Source organism: Accipiter gentilis, chromosome 21 (genome assembly GCF_929443795.1).
Source record: "Accipiter gentilis chromosome 21, bAccGen1.1, whole genome shotgun sequence".
Lineage (NCBI taxonomy): Eukaryota > Metazoa > Chordata > Aves > Accipitriformes > Accipitridae > Astur > Astur gentilis.
The window spans coordinates 3140124-3160368 of record NC_064900.1 but is presented as its reverse complement, the minus strand read 5'-3'; the positions used below and the strand labels follow the sequence as shown (position 1 = coordinate 3160368).

The 20245-nt window shown below is 41.6% G+C and overlaps 1 protein-coding gene across 2 annotated transcripts; it reads right to left on the bottom strand.

Moving 5' to 3' along the window:
* Positions 1–596: 596 nt before the first annotated feature.
* On the bottom strand, positions 597–20240 carry RABL3 (RAB, member of RAS oncogene family like 3). 2 transcript variants are annotated; one of them, XR_007508984.1, is made up of 10 exons: positions 20076–20240; positions 19541–19632; positions 18257–18386; positions 15198–15312; positions 13478–13628; positions 12731–12802; positions 11603–11641; positions 8221–8958; positions 770–926; positions 597–676 (listed from the first exon to the last, which is right to left on the bottom strand). XR_007508984.1 is itself a non-coding variant. In XM_049824229.1 (8 exons), exons 1-8 carry the CDS (start codon positions 20119–20121, stop codon positions 8893–8895), a joined length of 711 nt encoding a protein of 236 aa, XP_049680186.1. In that variant the 5' UTR covers positions 20122–20240; the 3' UTR covers positions 6351–8892. The 2 variants fall into 2 exon arrangements, 1 of the variants encoding a protein (XP_049680186.1); XM_049824229.1 differs by lacking the exons at positions 597–676; positions 770–926 and having other exon boundaries at positions 6351–8958.
* Positions 20241–20245: the final 5 nt, after the last annotated feature.

The following is a 20245-nucleotide window of genomic DNA, read 5'->3' as shown; positions in this document are numbered from 1 at the left end:
TCACCTCACTTGTTTTCTGACAGTGAAGAATTACACGTCTGACTACAGTTTTGCAAACCTAACTTGCAAAGTTTCAGGGGTTTCCAAGATCCCCCCCTTGCTGAGCCACACAGCAGGAGAGATAACATCACATTTTGGCTTCCATTCCCCTTTTGAGAACCTACATTTCACCTTGCTCACATTTCTTTACAGGCCCCGTTCTCTTGTTTTCTTCTTGTGGGACAGGCAAAAATAAAGGTGTTGCTTTTTAATTATGGGTAGACCTACCTCCTGCTTGTTCTTGTTTCCTAAGAAAGGACAAAGTATTATCACTTTACTCATCTGATGGCCATGTAAATGTTTTAAAGCTTATTAGGCTGCCTAACCTTGCTTTTTCATTCCATACAGGGAAAAACATTATTTAATGAGATACTGTTGAACTGACACTTGATTGACCTCCAAATTACACAAAATACAGATTTCTTAACACTTCTGTGGTGTTTCTGACCTAGCCTATCCCATTTAAGAGGGAAATCATAAATCCATGCTGACTACTGCCAATCATCTTCATGTCCTTTATGTGTCTGGAAGTGGTTTCCAGGATTACTTGCCTTGAAGTGATGGAGCGTCCCTTGGAGGGATGGAGCATCTCTTCTCAGCTGACTGGCTTGTAGTTCTGTGGGCTTTCCTTTTTGCCCTTAAATATGAATATTAAGTAGTGGTCAAACACTGGAACAGGCTGCCCAGAGACGTTGTGTATTCTCCAGCTGTGAAGATATTCAAAACCCACCTGGATATAGGCCTGGGCAACTGGCTCCAGCTGACCTTGCTTGAGCAGGGGGGTTGGACTAGATGATCTCCAGAGGTCACCTTCAACCTCAGTGATTCTGTCATTTAGCTTAAACAACCTCTCTAGTTAGTTGCAGCAGCTCTTACATATAGATCTTCTGAAACATTAAGTATAGATGTACTTCATTAATATTTTAGCAACTGTCTTCGTTATCACGTAAATATGATTCAGAAATACAATGATTCGTTATCACATAAACATGATTCATAAGCACAATGAATTAAGCGTGGAAGAATGAGCATTAAAAGCATTCACTGTCTTCTCAGCTGTCTTTCTGGGTTTATGACAACTGTCTGGTGCATGGTTTTACGCAGCCTTTACTCCAAGGAGATTCCAGCTGAAATACGTAATAAGACCCAAGAGATACATTAAAAAGCATAAGACATCAAGGCAACTGTATTTGCTACCACACGATGTATACGCAATGGTACCTGCATACCAGCAGCTTATGAGATGTGAACTGTTCTCACAGGTATCATGATGGAGATGTGCAAGGAGCTCATCTAAGTCAGACAGGCAGAATGAGAGAAAGTACCAAGGGGCTTGCTTAAAAATTTAACAGCTAGTGTTCAACATCTGAGTGGTGAATGAAAGATGAGGAGGAGAATGGGAAAAGCCTTTCAAATAGAAGATGAGGCAGCTTATATTTGATCCAATAGACAAGGAGGACTCAAATAATTCAAATTCATAGCACATGCATTAAAAGGCCTTTTGTTTCCTCCTAAAATCATTTGCAAGTTCAGGCAGTGGGGCACTGGGTGGGTGAATGACCTGGGTCCCTGGGAGAAAAGGAAGGGAGAGACACAGGACAGTAGTCCCTTCACTTCCCCATGCTCTCCATTAGCGTTTTCCTATGCAATGTATATTTCATGCCATGTGGCAGAGGCAAGGCTGTATATTCTTCCCTATCCCTTTACATTAATATTTGTGTATTAGGGTATACACTTTCCAGAGCAGGGCTGACACCTTCATAAATTCCTACTCAATGCTTAGCACATCACTTCCCAGAATGGGCTGCGATGAGTACAATCACTGGATCACGGCTCACCATAACATCTTGTAGCGAGTGGTTGTCCAGTCCCAAAAGTAAAGCTCTTCCGTCCCGCACACAGCATATATAAGAGGCAACCAAGAGAGACAGATCCTTTCTGATGCGGCTGTGGACGTGCCGTTGCAATGGCCCGTTGCTTTTCACAGTGATGTATCTTGTTTCTAAAAGGACCAATCTCTCCTCCTGCCTATCTTTGTCCAGCTAAAATGCATTCATTGATGTACATATTTATTAATGTACTCATTCGCTCCTGTCTCTGTGATCTTAGCTTCCCCAACTTGCATACCTTTCTGTTTGTTAACCCTTTACGCACTGCCAAATGGGCCAGGAGCCCTCTAGAGCAGCCATCTGTTTATCTGCTAGTGTACTACTTAGTACCAGGGGATTTAATCTCTTTTTTGAACCTTTTATCATAATATGAGAAAATAAAGCAATAATTTTTATACTTTTTTATCACTGCCAACAGCTTTGCGGCAAAAAAGGCTCTTTTTAATAACATGTACTTTTTTGTAGAGTGGGTCTTATGAAATCTGTCCTTGTCATTTTTCTGGGACCATTCAGCAGCAGATGCCAGACAGGTTAATTATTATCATTTATTTGTGCAGGAGAGATCATAAAAAGTTGTCTTCAGCGGAGCGTACACACTCCTTGTCGCCAAAAAACAGATGCTGCATGAATAGAGGCTGGAGAAGCCACCTGCTCACCTTGCTGTGAGGCTTCTGCCTTCAGGCTAGAAGAACCACTCCTAGGAGTCAGGACAAAATTTAGTCACCTTTCCCTGTTCTGTCCTTCCCCACTCTGGTACAACAGCTAAAGAGGGTGCTAATTTTGGACTATCACTGAATTTTGTGATCTGACCTTTTATTCATCAAGGGTAGGACAGCCCGTCAAGCCAACATAAGCCACAGCAGAACAAGCTGTAAGAGAGGATGGCATCAGACAGCAAGATAAAAACTCAGAAAGTAGTCCTAGCCTTCAAAGCTACTGGGCCTCCTTGTACTTTAATAAATCTTTAACCCAAAGCCAGCAGTATATTTCCACTTTGTAAACGTTAACTTTCAGGTCAAAGGGAACATAGATGTGCATGGGTTAATCACACACAGTTTCACTTCATGCTCCTCCCAGTCAAAAAAATGACTGAACTTCAAGTTGGATTGCCCACACAGCCTGGACTTTCATTCAGTTGATCTAGTCAAGAAGAAGTGTGTGGTCTTATTTACGAGCTTGCCTTGTATTCGACATTTTTTTGACAGAAGCCCATGGTGGCATGCTGAGAAGGAACTTCCCGGTGCAATTTCAATAGGTACGGAATCAGCATTTCTGTGCATTGATAAGCCCAAGGGGCACAACAAGCTGTATCTCAGTGATACAATGCCAAAGCAGGAAAAAGAAAACGCATTTCTGCACTTAACAGTATTTGCAGCAGAGGTTGGCTAAGCAGCTGAACTGCCAAAGCTAGATTTCACAGTCTCTTCGCTGCCACAGATAGCTCTGATCATCTAAACCAACTTCCTTACAAACATACTGGGGGACTTTTCCTCAAAGCTGTACTAAAGCACATCTTTCAGGCAGCTACCAATTCTACCCTGAAAAACCCCAAACAATGACAAATTTGCTTTTCTCCATTAACTGTTTCGGGCATCATCAGTCTCACTGTTAGGGAACTACATCTAATTTCCAGATCCATTTAGACTCAGGTCCTGAGAATCATGGTTTATTGCAGCTTTGCCTGCACAATTGGAAAGCCCTTACACTGCTCATATACCCATGGTTAGTGATGAAAACTTCTTAACTTCTTCATTGGGTTCTCGTGTACCATAAAGAGACATATTTTCCCCATTTACTGATCAGATGTTAGAATAAACCCACAGTAGCGCAAGTGGATAATACTAAGAACAATACTTTTGGCTACATGTCAGGCCCTCACTAGGTAGGAGAGCTTTGCCATTGACTGGACACTTGAAATTAATTGGGAGTGATTTTATTCTTCCCCTCTTCCACCTGACACCTACATGGTACTTTTTCCAAAAGCTGTGTCTGTCTGAGGACCTAACGTACAGTGCTGCAGCGAAGCACACCCTTAAGGAAAGCTTTACCTCTAAGCAGTTTCTGGTAACTTGCCAGCCAGTGACAGGTTCATCAATAATGATAATGGCTTTTTGTCAAAGAAAACTAGTGCACTAAGCCACAGACTTGCTCAACCCTACAAAAGAAATCAAAGTAAACAGCATCCTTGTAAGGAAAGTGAGACAGGAACATGACTTCTAATGGGAAGAGCTGACTAACAAAAGAAATAGAAGGATTAAGCTCCCTTTCCTGAAAAGCAGAAGTAGTTTTTTGATCAGTAAAGTCTGTTGCCTATCAACTGAGAAATGAGGATTCAAGCCTCAACTTCACTATACCTCACTGAAAAATCTACTGACTGCAGGCTACGACACAGCAGTTCATACCTCATTTGTGATAAATGGAGCATATTGCAGTTGTCCCTGCAAATATTATCAATAATGAAAATTTGTATTAAGGTTGCACCCAAAACCCCAGTACTGGATAGGTTTCACATGCTTAAAGCCAGTGGGACCTTTGCTAAAGATTATTGCACAGAGCAGGCAATCCTGTTGCTACAAGAACAAAAATGTATACTCAAGAATTTAAGGCTACTGTACATACAATTTCCTACTTTTCTGCATGGAAATCAAGAGGGGCAGATTTGGGGCATTTTCCCATATTTAGGATATACTCATGCTTCTGACTATCCCCTCACTCATCAGACTGGTCATAAATAAACCAGAAAGCTCTGCTGAGCCCCTTGGGAAGAGAAGAGGTCCATTGTTTATTAGCTATACATTTCACCTGTGTGTGCCTGGGAAGTCTAACCCATGTACCTGCATGAGCCATCTTTGCTGACCCCTCTGGTACACAGCATCTGGGCATACATTTCTGCCTGGGAAGTAAAACCGAGAGATTGAGTAGCTCCAGTTTAAAGGAATGGAGTGTGAGTGCTTTGATGTGAAACATGTGTGCCTGTGACAGACACAAGAGAAACAGACAGAAGGAGAAGGAGAGATGTAGGAAAACAGAGAGACAGAGACAGGCAGAGAGGCAAACAGAGAGACAAAGAGAGAAATCAAGTGGTACAGCAAGAGAGACAAAGCATGGCAGAGAGAAACAGAGAGGAAAACGGGAAGGAAGGGGGAACCAGAGGGCTGAGCAGGGGTCACAAAGAAAGGGGTCTTTGTGACCCCCGGTGACACAAAGGGGTCAGACAGGTGGGACACGGGAAGTGGCGAGAGAAAGAGGGATAGAAGTTGGGAGAAAGGCAGCTGGAGGAAAAGAGAATGGGGGTATGGGTGGACGAAGGCAAGACAGAAGGGTCACAGAGGGCACGGGGAAAAGAAAGAGAAAAGAAAGGTGAAACACATAGAAGGAGGAGCAACGTGTGACACAAAGAAGTTGTCTGATGTCACAGCCCCAAGCTTGGAGGTGAACCTTTTCTGGGCAGCTGAAAACAGGTGATGTGCAAACAGCAAAGCAACTAACTCCGGCTGCTCGCATACTCCTGGTTCTGACAAGAAGCTAGCACTTCGTTTAAAAATAAATGTAATGTCATCAACATACACAACTCCATTACACAGCACCTTGTCCTAAAAAGGAAAAACTATGCCTAATTGTGGTTACCTGCTGAGATCTAAACAAATAAGATACCTAATCTGGACTGGAGACCTATTTGTATTAAAATAGCTAAGATAATGTAGTGTCATAGAATCCAACAACGCAGGTGTAAGATAACCACTACACTCAAGCCTGTGATACAAAAAGCAAAAAGGGTTTGGCTGGACAATGAATATTTGGGGTAAAGATCAATACAGCTTTTTTTTAAGTGACAGTTTAAAACTTATCTTTAAGCATTTTAAGATAGAAGTAAAGCAGAAGCATGGAAGGGATGGGGCAGTGAGTAAGGGTAAAGTCAATAAAAAGAATAACTGGGATAGTCATTCCACATTGCCTCCTGGATCCTGACATTTGATATACACCACAGCAGGTGTGAGATATCCTTGCTCTACACACAACAATATGGGTATAACCAAAGTACAGCGCTAAACTGGTGGCCATTGTGTATGGAGCCATTACCTCTGATTAAAATAAAGAGAAAGATGCACCTAATCCCACACTACACCAAGACAGCAGGCTAACGGTGCCTGCAACAACTTCTGCCAATTCCCATGGTTTGTCCAATGTATAATTATCAGTCCATTCTGCCTCTGCATTACATTTAGGAAAACAGAAGCTACCACTCCAAACAAAAATCATATGGAGCTATTTCAAGGGAGCTGCAGTGTGTGTCAGTCATGTAAATATAAAAACCACAAAACGGGGATAGTGCAATTATCCAAAACCCAAGCATGGGAAACCCATGAAATTTCAGGATTATATTTAAACATAACTAGAGTATGCTAATATCCTTAACTTGGCCCTGAAGAAATGCGAGAAGAAAAGTAGGTAAAAATACATGGAAAAAACCCACACAGGTGTTTTACAAAGCAATCTATTCAAATCTGAGACCACAAATGCTAAAACACTGCAATCATGGTGAGATGGGTCTGCAATCACTTTTCAGGGCTATTGATGGAGACAGCACAGAAACTTAGCCTTTACCTTTTAGAATAACCAAAGGACAGCTATCTAAAAGATTTCAGTGCATTAAAACTAACAACTGAAGTTATATGATTTGTTTATGACAGGACAAAGTTAAGGGTGGTGATATCAGAATAAATATTGTGACAACAGAAACAGCTTGGAACAGCTCAGGTCCTCGTTTTCTTCAAGTTAAACATCTAGACTAAAATAAAAAAGGGTGAACTCTTTAATTCCTGATGTACTGAAGACACTACAATTTGATAAACAGATACATCAGAAACATGCCTCCTTCATTTTGCAGATAGGACAGCAAGACTGACCGTGACGTCACTTGTAGACCAACACAGGTCAGTTCAAGAGTGGATGGAGATATCCTGGGAGTTTTGTGGCTCACAGCTGGATGAATGAGCCCAGGCAGACTTAGCTGAGCCTGGAGCAGGAGCCACAGCCTCAACCACACTTCCCTCTCAATCTGCTAACCTTCTACCACTTGCTCACAGGCTCTACTTTTCCTTAGTACTATTCCCTTTACCTTCTCTCCCTCCTACCACAACAGTATCTCTTTCCAATTTGCTCCTGAATCCTGATTGTCATAACCTTCAGTCCCACCGATGCACAGGACTTAGGCATTCTCTCCTCCTTCCTGGAGCAAGAACTGACCTTCACAAGATTTCTTATACAAAGACTTTGTTTCTTTTTTGTGGAGCCTGAGGAGCGAAACACACAAATACAGGTAAGCTGCAACCAGGCCTTAGGCCACCTTACAGCATGCTGAGTAATGTTCCTTTTTTGATTAATTGAAGGGGGCTGTTTTGGAAAGTTGCTTCATCCAAATCAAAGACCTGCGCAACCATTGCTTCATGCAGCATCTTAAACTAAATGGCCTCCCTTACTCTGCAATGCTACCAGTTCTACAGAAGCCATAGGGTGAAGGAAGACATAGTCCCAGCTTGCTTGTCTCCCACCCAGGTTCTGTTTAAGTCTTGCTGGTCCCTAAGGGAGCTGAGGGAGCCCAGATTTGGTTACCCTAAGACAGAACCTGATTAGTGGCAATAGGCAGTTTTCCATTTATTTCCAAGGAGCTGCTACAGAAGAGCTGCAGGCAGATGTAACCAGAGACTGCAGAATGCTGCTCGCTGTCAATTTCACCCCAGCATTTTACTTTCTTCTATCCCCATTTATTATTAATCTGTATTTATATCTAACTCCAACTCTTAGTTAGCCTTTGCCAGAGGCTTAACCATTAGAGGTCACTGTGACGAAGAAGAGGAAGAAAAAACTGGCTTAAATCTGGCTGTTACCACTCCATATAATTCAGGGGGGGGTGAGAAACCATGCAAAGCTTGGGCTATTTAGGAAGACAACAGTTTGCACAGTAGATCAGACCAGGTCAAATCTCCTTTATCCTTAGTACTAAATAGGAAAAGGAAACATCCCTATCATAGAAATTCCCTTCTAATCATGCTCAGTTCCTACTTTTTACAGGGCTTTATATCCCTTTTAAATTTCTGTCCATTCTAATTCAGAGGATGTTCTTGCATTTCATGTTTTCTAAATCCGCTAAGCCCTCAGGCTCAGTAAGACCATGCCACATTTGTTCCAAATAAGCATTGTATAAAAACACTTTTTCCATCAGCTTTCAATTCACTGGCTTTTAGTTTAAGAAGATGACCACACTCAATTATGAAAAAATAAACAGGAGTACCTGATTCACTTTGTCCTCTCCAAAGTAAACAATTTTAATTTAAGCAGCAGACTTAATACCACTTGTTTTCTACTCATGATTTTCTTTTTAAGGCTTCAAATCTTTTTTCAGCTCTTGCCTATTTCTTTTATCCTTTTGAATAGGGCTGAACAGTGTGTTCCAGCTGAGACAACACCATACATTTAATGAAGACATTCCATTATTTTCCAGACCATTCCTTACCCATCCTTACATTTTGCTCACTTGCTTTGTTCATTTTACTGTAAATGAGAAGCCCATTCAGTGTCATCTTTCCTTTAGAGGTAAGATGAATGTAGTTCATTGCAAAGACTGTGCTTAAGTTTTCCAAAATGGAGACAAAAATGTCACATATGCGTGCTGTGTATGATAAAGTTTCCCACAGCAGTGCAAGAGGGATTCAATTTATTGCACGCTTTCCCCAAATGTTCCCATATATCCAGAAGGCCTGCAATCCTAAGAAACACTCTAGGCTTCAGGTAAGATTTTTGGAATTCTTCCTCAAGTCTTTTCCAGCAAAAGTAGTTTCAGCAGTCTACCTGGCTGTAATACCATTTTACTCCGCTTGATGTAAGCATTGTTGTCTTTAAGCATCCAGTCAGAATGGGAATGTCATTAGGAACTCAGAGGAGTCATCTTCCACTTTGTCAGTGTTCAATCATAATGAAGGCTCTTCAGTGTTCCTCCTCCAAACCTTTTCCTTTCAGAGAAGCCAGGAATCTAGAGATAGTAAAGATAAGTCATCATGTCAGAATTGGCATGAGCTCCCCCTCTAGCCCACATTTGAGTGCTTGTTACCAAGCCAACTGCAACAATGCCTTCCTCTTCCACACCATCTCCAGCATCAGGACTAAAATGCTTCAGCTTACTGCTAGAAGAGCACCGTTAGTTAAACAAGCTGCAAAACTTGAGTATGGCTCATTTTTTCGATGCAGCTCCTTAAGGCTTTTTGGCAAGGGTTACAATGGAAGTCTTAATTTCTTGGGCAGATCCTAAACCAGTTAATTACAGATTTCAAAGTCCATATTTCCCCCCAGATTCAAATGCATACATAATACTATAAAATAGTAATACCAAGTCCAATTAAAGAGCTGTTGAGACTTTATGCCTTCTAACCTGACACAGCAGTACTTCACTGGTAGTTGAAAGTACAGTTTTATCAATTGCCGAAAGCTTCAAGAAAACCACCAGAATAGAAATGGCTGCAACAATGCAAAGGATTAGCACTCCTGCTTTTGCAGCCAATCTGTAGATACTGCTTACACTGTGACAATGAGTGCTTACAAAGAAAATCTACTTGAAACCATCAGAAGCTTCCCTGGCTTAATGGTATTTCAAACAGATTTGCAGTCCAATGCACCCGTGAATCCCCCAGAAGAAAGAGATGCACTGCTTTCTAATACTGTTTAAGATGTCTGCCCTATTGGCATCATAAAACAATTTGATTACAGTCCAGAGTAACTTTTAGATATCTAACTACACACAAGCAGAAACAGCAGACCCAGTAAACACATCCTCCCAAAACAATTCCACACTCTCATAGGAAATACAGTGTATTAAAATGGAAGGTGTCAACCAAGGACTCCACACCAGGAGAACATGGGCATGTATGGATGGTATGGGATGAAAATGTAATTTACAATACAACATGGATTGTTTAGGTTACACACTTCATTGGTAAACGGAGAAAGTTAAAGCGACTACCCAAAATAAAAGTCCACTAAAAAGCCCACAATTTAAATTTAGTTAGGGTTTTCAGGCCCAAAACTCAAACAGATATGCAAGGTACTCATTCAGGAATTCTTTTTTCATCTCTGAAAAGCAATCATCTCTAAGGGAAAAATCAGGCAGATTTTGCACAAATGTTCATCTCATGAAAACTGCTTTGGGAATTCAAAAAGGAAAAATGCAATCATTATAACTAAAAAGTAGCAGGACACCATAGGTAAAAAATTATCTGCTTTAGCATTTTTTATATCAAAGTCACTAATTAAGAGTAACAATTATTTATTTATCTGAGATATGATTGAAGTCATAGCTACAAACAATTTGAAACTTATCATTCTTTTAATCCTGAAGAAGTCTATAATGGAAATACCTCAAAACACGAGTGATCGAAGAGACCTATTGTAGAAAACCCACAAACACATTTGTAAGATTTACATTATGTAGATTATTTCAAATAATAACGTTAAAAGGTTATAATGAAATCTCTAGTTCCAAATTTGGATTTTGTCTCTTTAAATATGACTGTCCACTACTTAAGATTTGTTTTAAGCTTTTGAGCTGTTTTCAGTGAGGCAGATGAAAGTAGTCATCAGAAGGCTGTAATCTTTGGCATGTGGCCATAAGGAATATAAAGTTAATCCCTGGCTAGCCACTAAAAATGATCAAATAAGAAAAATAAAAATCTTACATCATGCATCAAAGACAACCAGCACACATGCAGATTTCTGCATTGAGCTATTATCCCCATGAAAGGGAGACTTCCTTTCACTACAATGTGGGGAGGAGGGGAGAGGGGAGGAAAAAAGGCATCATGCAGAACTGAAACAGGAAAAAGCTAATTTATTTTTAAAAAGCATTAAAAAATTCTCAAAGAAAGTAAGCATTTTGTAATTCGTGACTATTTTTTCCCCACTCTCCCTAAGGGGCTTTCAGCACAGCTACATCTAACGATACATTCGATTGTATTTCAGTGGTGCTATTCACAGTAATTTGCAAGCACCTCACAGATATGATAAATGGAACCTCACTACTCCCTGCATGGTAGACTAGACATGGGAAGGTGGGGGGGGGGGGGGCAAAAAGTTGAAGTGGCCTGCCTAAACCACGAGAGTAATTTTGCTAGTTCTTCACCAACTGTACTGAAAACAGTTAAATCGGCCATTTCAGAATTAATTACAAGCTGGTATCATACTGCCATTTTCCTTGTGGCTCCACTGGTTCTATGAAAAATACCTGTACAAAACATAAAATGCTAGTTCCAGCTGTGCAAAAAGTGACTTTTCTTTGACCTTCAGGACAGCATCTCTGGCCTAAATCTGCAACCAAGCAGCCTGAAGCTGACAGATCTGGAAAAGATCATATTTGCCCATCTTACCTCACTCTTACAACTTCTACTATGTTAGCATACTTAAATTATTTCAGTGCCAATCACATTACAGACAAATACTTCAGCCGACAAGAGTCAGCCATTTTTCTGTCTATCCAAAACAGCTGTGCTCCCACAGATTTAAAAACTCAACTACCAGCACAGATTATCATTTAGGTCACACGAAACCCATGTTTTATAGAGGACTCTGTCAGCAGTTCACATTACACAGGGAGAAACAAAACAAAAAAGGAGGAAAAAATGACAAACCTGATTGCCATCTCTTAAGAAGTATCTCTTCTCTATGACCTGGGAAGAACAGAGAATGACCTTAGCTGGCACAGCATATACATAACCTCAGATTCCAATCAGCATTTCACAGATGAGCACTGAAACTCACGGCTAACTGGGACGAGGTCTGAACCCATGTCCCCTGCCCCAGGCCTACTGCTTTAAGTGCAACGCTCTATTACACATAGAAGGAGTTGCCACCTCCAGCCATCCTTAGTAAAGCTGTGTTATCCTCAACTTCTACACACCTAATTTAGTCAGCCCTCTACTAATGGAGGTGATGGTTTGGGTGTCTCCTCACTGCATCAGAGTCAGTTATTCCCACCCCTCTCTGCAGGTACAGCAGATCTGAGCACTAGAAAAAGCTCATTCTGCAGGTGCATAACAACTCCAGTGGTTCTGAGTAGCCCCTGGGCATAGGTGATTCTTGAGAAGAGGTAGCCTGACTTGCTGTCTGAGAATGATGCACACACTGTCTGTGCTGAAGGATACCTATGGAGGCAGAACCATCAATCTAAGAATCAAAAAGTGATTTGTATCACCCTGTAAAATCTACAGCGTCCACCAAAGAAAATTCAGGCCAAATTTTCTCTAAAGCATGATCTGTTACAGATGATCTGCTCCACTACAGTATCTTTGTTCAAGGTACACTTAAACCAGAGCATCTCTTCTGTCATTTTCACAACAGGCCTTGATGCTGTCTTTTGCAGGAAGGGAGAGTAATATGCCAAATTTCTTAATGCCTGAAGTTTGCTTTAACAAGGATCAACAGAGCTGACCATAGTCTTGTAACTCCCCATGTTACTACCTTAGTACACTGCAAATGCTCTGGCCTGCCAAAAGACTCCAAAAGCATATGCAGAGTGTCTTTGCACATTTGTGAGTTCTTTTTCATTGCTCTGTGCAGATCAAGAATCAAATCTTCCAGCAGATCAGCTATTTTCTGGAGGTTTCCAAGAGCAGACCAACCTTTGGCCTCCCCACACCTGGTCTGAACCAACTCAGAGTGGAATATGAAAGGAGCAGCTAACCATTGTTCCATGTTCAAATCACAGACAGCATTCAATACATAGAACAATAAAACATAATTTAATTGACTTGACTTACCTTATCAAAAAACCTGCTTAGTTTGACAGCATTGGATGAACCTGCAGCCAGGTAACGAGGATTGGTGCAATCCTAGAACACACACAAGACAACAACAAACCAAGCACAAGGAAATCAATGCAAGGAAGCCATACACACAGATATCAGCATACCCATTCCCCTGACACACACACATGAAATCAGCTAGGGAAAACACAGTGTATCTGCTGATTTCTGCTCCACAGTCATTTGAGAGAAAAGGCCAACTTCTGTTCTGTGAATCAATTGGAGAATTCTAAGTACATCCCTATGAACTCCACGTCTTCCTTCTGCCACCGGCTATACAGTCAGCTAATAATTTGTAAAGGCTACACATGAGATAGCGCATGCTTGTGTGTACATACAAGCATTCACACAGCACACATTTTTATACATATACACATTGTCTCTCTCTCTCTAAAAATAAAGTGATCTTGATGTTTCATTCAAAGGTAGTCCGTGTCAGAACTAATAACAGGGAAGAGAAAACTTAACTCCCAACCATCAATTCTAAGCTTTGGTGACTTTATCTAACATTGCCTATACCTCCCTATAGTGAAACAAAGATGATCGATTCATCAAACAAGGGGGGGTGGCCAAGCAAAATGTGCATGACTCCAGCATTACTGAGAAAATCTCCAAAAGCCCAGTTTTTGTCACAACATCTTTACTTACTAAAAATCAGGACTTGCTCCCATATAAAACAACACTGGTGACAAGGATACCAACCAAATTTATCTCTTCAGCATTGAAATCCTCAGCCAAGAAAGCTGTTCTGGTCAAAACTTCATTCCGCTTAGCTTCTGGGATCTGATCCAGCTTAGTTCCTATTACCAGCAGTGGAATCTGGTTATCAGCAAACTGTTCACGGTCATAGTCACTGATGAGGAAAACAAATACAATTCTGAATGAAGCAATGGTCATGTAAATGGGCACAGGGGCACCATCAGTTCCCCTGTTCCTTTCAAATAATGGTCATTTATTTATTAAGAGTCACTATTTATCTAAGTGAGAATGAGCTGTATCTGTAAATTAAGGAAGGGCTTCTGCACCTAAGTCACCTCACAGGAATTGAAAGGAAAGAGGAAAGAAACCACTTGAGTTGGATTTCTTCTCAGCATAGATGAACCGCAGAAGAAATGCTAACACAAGCACGAAAAAATAGGAATTCCAGTACTGTACCAAGCGTATGCAGCCACAAGAGACAGATCAGGGAGCTGGCATCTCTGAACATCTAAAGTTCCTACATACATACACTTTTTAAGGAGGGATAATGAAATAAATTGCAACTGTGAAACACTACCCCTTTCCACGTCAGATCAAAGAGAGTTGCAGAAACAATTGTGCAGTGTCAAGTTGCTAATTCTTCTACATTCAAGAAAGGTAGCCACCATAAGCTGAATTCCAACAAGCTTTGATTCAGATATGAATAACGACCAAAGAGAGCCTTTATAAAATAAATAATATTGCAATTAAATGTCATCACAAATCCAAGCTCCAATCATTCTCCTCAGCTAGGATAATCACTTGTCTTTCATCTTTACCTAAACCAAGCTTTCTAGAAAGTAATTTTACAACCAACAGCAACAACTTGACCAAGCAATTGCTAGTGGCTGAGCATCCGGCCCTGATGGAAGTTAAGCTTCTGAAAATAAAAACTATCGTGAAAAACCTGTATGTGGAAAAAATGGAGAAATTTGCAGTTTATACAATGCAAACCCTCTTCTCCTTCTCCCATATTTCTACAGAAACACCTGTGTATCAGCACAGGCACATAAACAATTGATATTCTTCCCACAAAAAGCTAGCCCTTATTATTGCTTCCTTACTCATGTGTGAGGTTTATCAATGATCTTAAAACCTCCTTGACTACATGTATAACCAGAGCACGGAGGTAGAGGAGGAAATACTTGACAAGATGTTGGAAAGCTAATTATGAACATGCTGTTTAAGCAGAGTTTTCTAAGCTCTTTTTTAGCCACATTCCTGAAATAATTCCCCCATCACCCAAACCAACAAATAATTAAGTGAACTTCCTCAGCCTTGGTGCATGGAGGGAAAGCCTTTTGGAACAGAGACATGCCATCCCATGATACTTCCTGTACAAGGGCTTTGCACATGTCAGTACAGACACACAAGTCTTCAGGTATCAGGGACCGGACCCACTCTTACAGAGGCCTCAGACAAATGAAGGACACAGTAAACACCTTTTCCTTTAAAGCAATGTCTCTGCCATACAGCTTGGGAATCTACTGGCAGAACGGCCTGACTGGCAGTGTAAAACAAAAACAACAGTGATTTTTTTTTAAATCCCCCATTTTTTTCTTTCTTTCTTAAAAGTTGAGACACATCTAATTTCACGTGGGCTTCAAGCAGTTTTAGAGACAAAGACTTCCGTAACAGCTCGGAATGATTGCATCTTAACCCTGCATGTATGTTTTTCACTCACCCATTTGTCACAAGAACTCCTGTTGGAGCGACATCTCTGTTGAGTGCTTCCAAAGACCAGCGATACAAATTCTGGGATGATTTCTTGTTGGTTAAGTCATGCACTAAAATTATCCCTAAAGTGAAAGAGAAGGCAGCAAGATGCTCTTTAATGATATATATTTTTTTCCTTATCTTACCAAAATGACATCTGCAGGTACCCTGATATCCGAGAATGAAGAAGGGGATGTATAAGCGGTTCAGTTACAGTGAATGAGTAAAGCTGAAAATATCAGGATGCAACAGGTTTTTTAAAGCTGCTTATCAGGAATTGGATAAGCACTAAGAGAAAACTCTGATGAAAGGAGGAAATGAACAGCCACCTCAAGGTTTAATCTGCAAGAGGCTTGCAGGCATTTGCTGATTCTGCTCTGTCTAGTCCTAATGGTGCTGAAGCTTTGTATTACTGCAGCAGAGAATTTAGCCTTTCTCTGTTTTACCTAATTGGTAAACATAACTATCTTTTTGTCACAGCATCTAAGAAGTCTAAAGGCTATTTCTTTGTTTCAAAGAGTTTAGAGAGCACTATTGCTTTCCTACATTTTCAAGAACTAATGCTACATACTTGGGGACTATCTAAAGGGGAAACAGACTCTGATAAATTTCACAGTCCACCAAATGGTTGGTAGAAACATGAATTAATAAGATTTCATGTATTTAAGATTAAGCTTCTAGCATTTTTCATTACCATGATCTTTCAAAATGTAAATTCTGAGATAGAAAAACAGCCAGACAAATTTTCTAGCTGTGCTATTAAGACACCCACTTCTGATAACCACAGTTCCTAACTCAATTACCAACTCCTGCTAGCAAATTTCTTCTATTTATTCACACCTTCTGCAACCTGTGGAACGTTCCCACTTCCTCCAGACTTCAAACTATCATGAATTCAAGGACACAATGGAATTATATCCCTTATCTTCATCAGGATTTGTTCTCAACACACTTCACAGCCTACAGGTGGACAAAACTTATTAATTTAATCTTTCACTTAACTCCCAAAGGTGCCAGCCACTGTACACACTACAAACAAACCACATTCCCACAAACATTTTCCACTACCCTACATGACTGTGCACAGACTCTCCTATGAGAGTTCCCAGCATATCGCAACCATAGCCCTATCTCAAAGCATTTAATCTCAGTAACAGCATAAAAAGGCAACTTGCTGCGTGTCCACCCCAGGGTAGGGAGAAAAAGCCTGATACAACGTAACTTGGCCTACAGCAACAGATTTCAGAAGCACTGCTGCATAATCTGTAAGAAACACTCTCCACCTCCAGACACTCCTTCTCAGTTATATTTTTGATTGGTCGGTTCCCTTATCTGCTTCACCGAAAACCTACACAGTTAGTTGCAGCAGCAGAAAAAGACTCTGTCGACATCAAAAAAGAGCAGGCAGGACCAATGACTACTCAAGGAAATGTTCCTCCCCCATTAAGGTCTGCAAGCCACAGCCTTACTGCCTAGTCACTATCCTAGACTATCACAGTCTGCGCGCCAGATGCAGGGTGACCAAAGCAGATCATCTGCGGTCAAACCACAAGCGAACCATACCTAACCTTGTCAACAGCCAGGTCTCCCTCACAGCCTGCACAGATGCTGCCACAACCAAACATTAACTGTCTTTTGATCTCAGGTTTTCAGACCACTGCAAGCCCAGGAAGCACAAGCAGTCAGGCAGAAGGAACGCATTCATTTTCTGTTCTTAAATCAGGTCAAACAGAGGCAATTTGTGAGATAAGCTCTAATGAAGGAATTAATCTAATGAAAGAAACCAGAGCCAAGGCTAACTACCGAAGTCAACAGTTTTCATATGCAAGCTGCCTAATAATACCTTTCAGGCAATGGAGATAAATAACTCTATTTTAATAACAGCATCAATTGTAGTTCAGACACATAAATTCAAGATTTCATCTCCTAATGGGCTGTTCTAGGATATTTCCAAGTCTGACCCACACTTGCTGGCATACTGCGGATTTGGTGTCAAAAAGAAATCCTTTTTTTTCATATATCAAAGAGGCTTGCTTTGAGGGCACAACTCAGCTCAAACCTTATTTACAGAGGTCTGGTTAACGATATAAGCAAGAGGTACCTACACACAGTTTTCCTCCTGGGAAAGGAGGAAGAAATAACTAGTTAAATAATCACAGAGCAAAAATGTTTATTGTATGGCTTAATACATTATTGAAAGGCCCTCAATGACTGGGAACAAGAAAAGAGAATCAAACAGAACATTTGAGACAGATTTTCAGAAGCAGTTGTTAATCTGGTATACATGTATTTTTACTGAACTATCCTTGGATGCCAAAAAGTGACAACTGAAATACTGCACTGTTAAGCTTATAATCTCTTATTTGCTCTTATTACTGGTGCAGGTAAACTACTAGGCCTTTAAGTCGGTATCTCAGCAGAAGCCATAACACACTTTCTATATACAGCAAGTTGCAAGATTCAATTCTTAAAAATAGTCTGGCAAATTAAATGAGTAGAGGCAAGATGGTTATCAGCATATTGCAATTTTATGGGAAAACAGTTCAAGTCTCCCAGGATAGGGCATAACTATCAAAGCTCATGTAAATTCAAATATTTATTTCCTTGCTGTAGGTTTTGGAACTGAAGAGACAAGAAAATATATATCATATTTTTACATGTATATCAGGCCTGGAAAGGTGAAGGCAACCTTTATGTCTGCAAGTGTAGCTGGAAGAGACACAACTGCAACTTCAAAGTCTCCCTGCTGTGCCAGCTGCACAAGACTGAAGTGAAAGGCTGATGAAGCCCATCTTGCACAGGTTTGCCTAAAATAGCTTTTCAGTTCAAAGCTGAATCCATAAAATTCTGCCTACAAATGGTATCAGATTTTTTCCTGTATAAATGTACTGAAATCAGAAAAGAGAACAATACAGCCCTCAGCCAGACTTAAAGGAATCCTGCCCCAGAACCAAGAGGCAGCTTATAACAGAAACAGTGATAAAACCAGATTTAGACCAAAACCAGATTTACACCAAGCAAACTTACCATTCAGCAAGTTATAAAATACCGCTCGTGTGCTTTTCACACTAGTGGCACTACCCACTGAACCTCCAACATCCCACAGTTCAATGTAGTAGGTCTTCTCTTCTGGAGTCCCTTCTTTGTAGTCATGGATCTGATGAAAAAGTCACATCATACATAACCACAGCACCAGCTCACAGGAGTTAATCCACACAACACTTATACATTCAGCTGAAAGAATTACTATACTTGGATAGAAATTTGTGAATTCTCATGTTGACACCATTTCAAATCTCTCAAGTAGGAGAGATGGAATGAGTCAAGAAGTGGCCACTCCATACCACAGCTCTTATATGAAATGGAGCTTGGTGAGTCAGCAGGGAGTATCTTCTCCACCTCAGTATTAACAAACCTAATGCCTCATGATGTGCTTAGAAATAGCACATTGCTAAAGCAGGTGAAAAAGTAAGGTCACCACTTCTTACAGTTGTTAAAACCCACATGGTAGTACTGCAAGAATATTAACACAGGTGACCACATCGGATTCCAACCGACCACATCTCTTTCCTCTCCAAATTCTTATTGACATCTCAACTGAATTAATCAATCAATAATTTTTGCCCTTGGATCTGCTAGGTAGTTTTGCTCCACAGTGAAACAGGACTGCCATGTTTCTTTCACCAAATTTTGGAAATATATTCCTAACCTACAGCAGCGCATTTCAAGCAGAATGCAGCAAAGAGTAATGAAGGAAAAAACCATTTATCACTATCCCATGAGGATTGTAGGATGGGCCAAAAAACTGCTAGATTAATATCCTCATTCCTCTGATAGTAGGTCCTGTAGTGAGCAGACAGGAGAAGCAACTGTATGGTCACGGTCAGTACCCTCAAATTAAATAAGCAACTTGTTTTTCCTCAATAAATTTGGCTGACAATTTAGCTGTGCATTAACTGTTTCTCGGGGAAGCGTGGTTTAAATTCTGCGCCTTCTGACTCAAATCGTCCACTCCATGACTTGTAACACACCACTGGCCACTGCGGTAAGGTGAGGTGCTACAAATGACAAATATCCTGTCTGGTTTTGACAACCTTGGAAGGTCAAAACTTGCTCACACAAGCGCCTGGCTCGCATTTAATACTCTTTGCTTCAAAAGTTTAAGACCTTAGCAAAACAAAGCATTGAAACACACCTCCTTCTTGGGTGGCAAGTAATGAAAATGAAAAAAGAAAAAAAAAAAAAAGTCAAGGCCCTTCTCTTCCCTTACACTTTAAGCAAGGGCTACCAGAGGTCGGGCACGTCACCTACTCGAACATCCACCGAGCAGCCCACTGTCCAGGACGGGTTTCCCAACACCTGGTTTTGGCACAGGAGGTGAACAAGCGAAGACTTTCCGACACCTGCAAGTGCACACAGAGTGACAACTCCTGGGAGATCGCGCAAGGGAAAGTAAAAAAGGCCCAAGAGCCGACGGGCAGAAGCACTAACTAAACGCTGATGGTCCCAGCAGTACCGGGGAACGGCCACCCGTCAGCGCCCAACGGCCGGGGGGCAAAGGTGGGAGGGAGGCAAAGAGCAAAGCCCCGAGGACCACCGGCTGGCACCCCCACTCCCTGCCCCAGGGGACGCGACGGGAGGCGGGCAGGGCCCCCGGCCGGCCCAGCTCGGAGAACCGGGGACCCGCCGGGCGGTTTCCAGTCAGGCGGCGGGCGGGCTGGGCGGGGGAGGGAGCGGAGCGGCGCAGCGCGCATGCGCCGCCCGGCACTACGGGGGGGTGGGGGGTGCGCGACGCCCCCCGCCCTCACTGTGCGCGCGCGTAAGGAGCGGGGGGAGGGACACTCACCGGAGTCGCCCAACACCAGCACCTTGACCCTGTCCAAAGCCGCCATCTTACTCTACCTAGCAACAACCCCGGAAACCACCTCCTTCCCCCGGCGCCGCCAATGGCAGCGCACGCTCCTTCCCCGTTCCCTCAGCCTATTGGCTGCTGGCCGGCGCTACGATCGGTTCAAC

Bases quoted from the DNA above. Each gene is read 5' to 3' on its own strand.
- RABL3 (XM_049824229.1), bottom strand. From the start codon at position 20,121: ATGGCGGCTTTGGACAGGGTCAAGGTGCTGGTGTTGGGCGACTCCG. The intron at 13,629-15,197 runs GTGAGTGAAAAA...TTTCCTCATCAG, and splicing joins GGAGTTCTTGTGACAAATGG to TGACTATGACCGTGAACAGT. The intron at 11,642-12,730 runs GTAAGTCAAGTC...TGTTCTTCCCAG, and splicing joins TAAGCAGGTTTTTTGATAAG to GTCATAGAGAAGAGATACTT.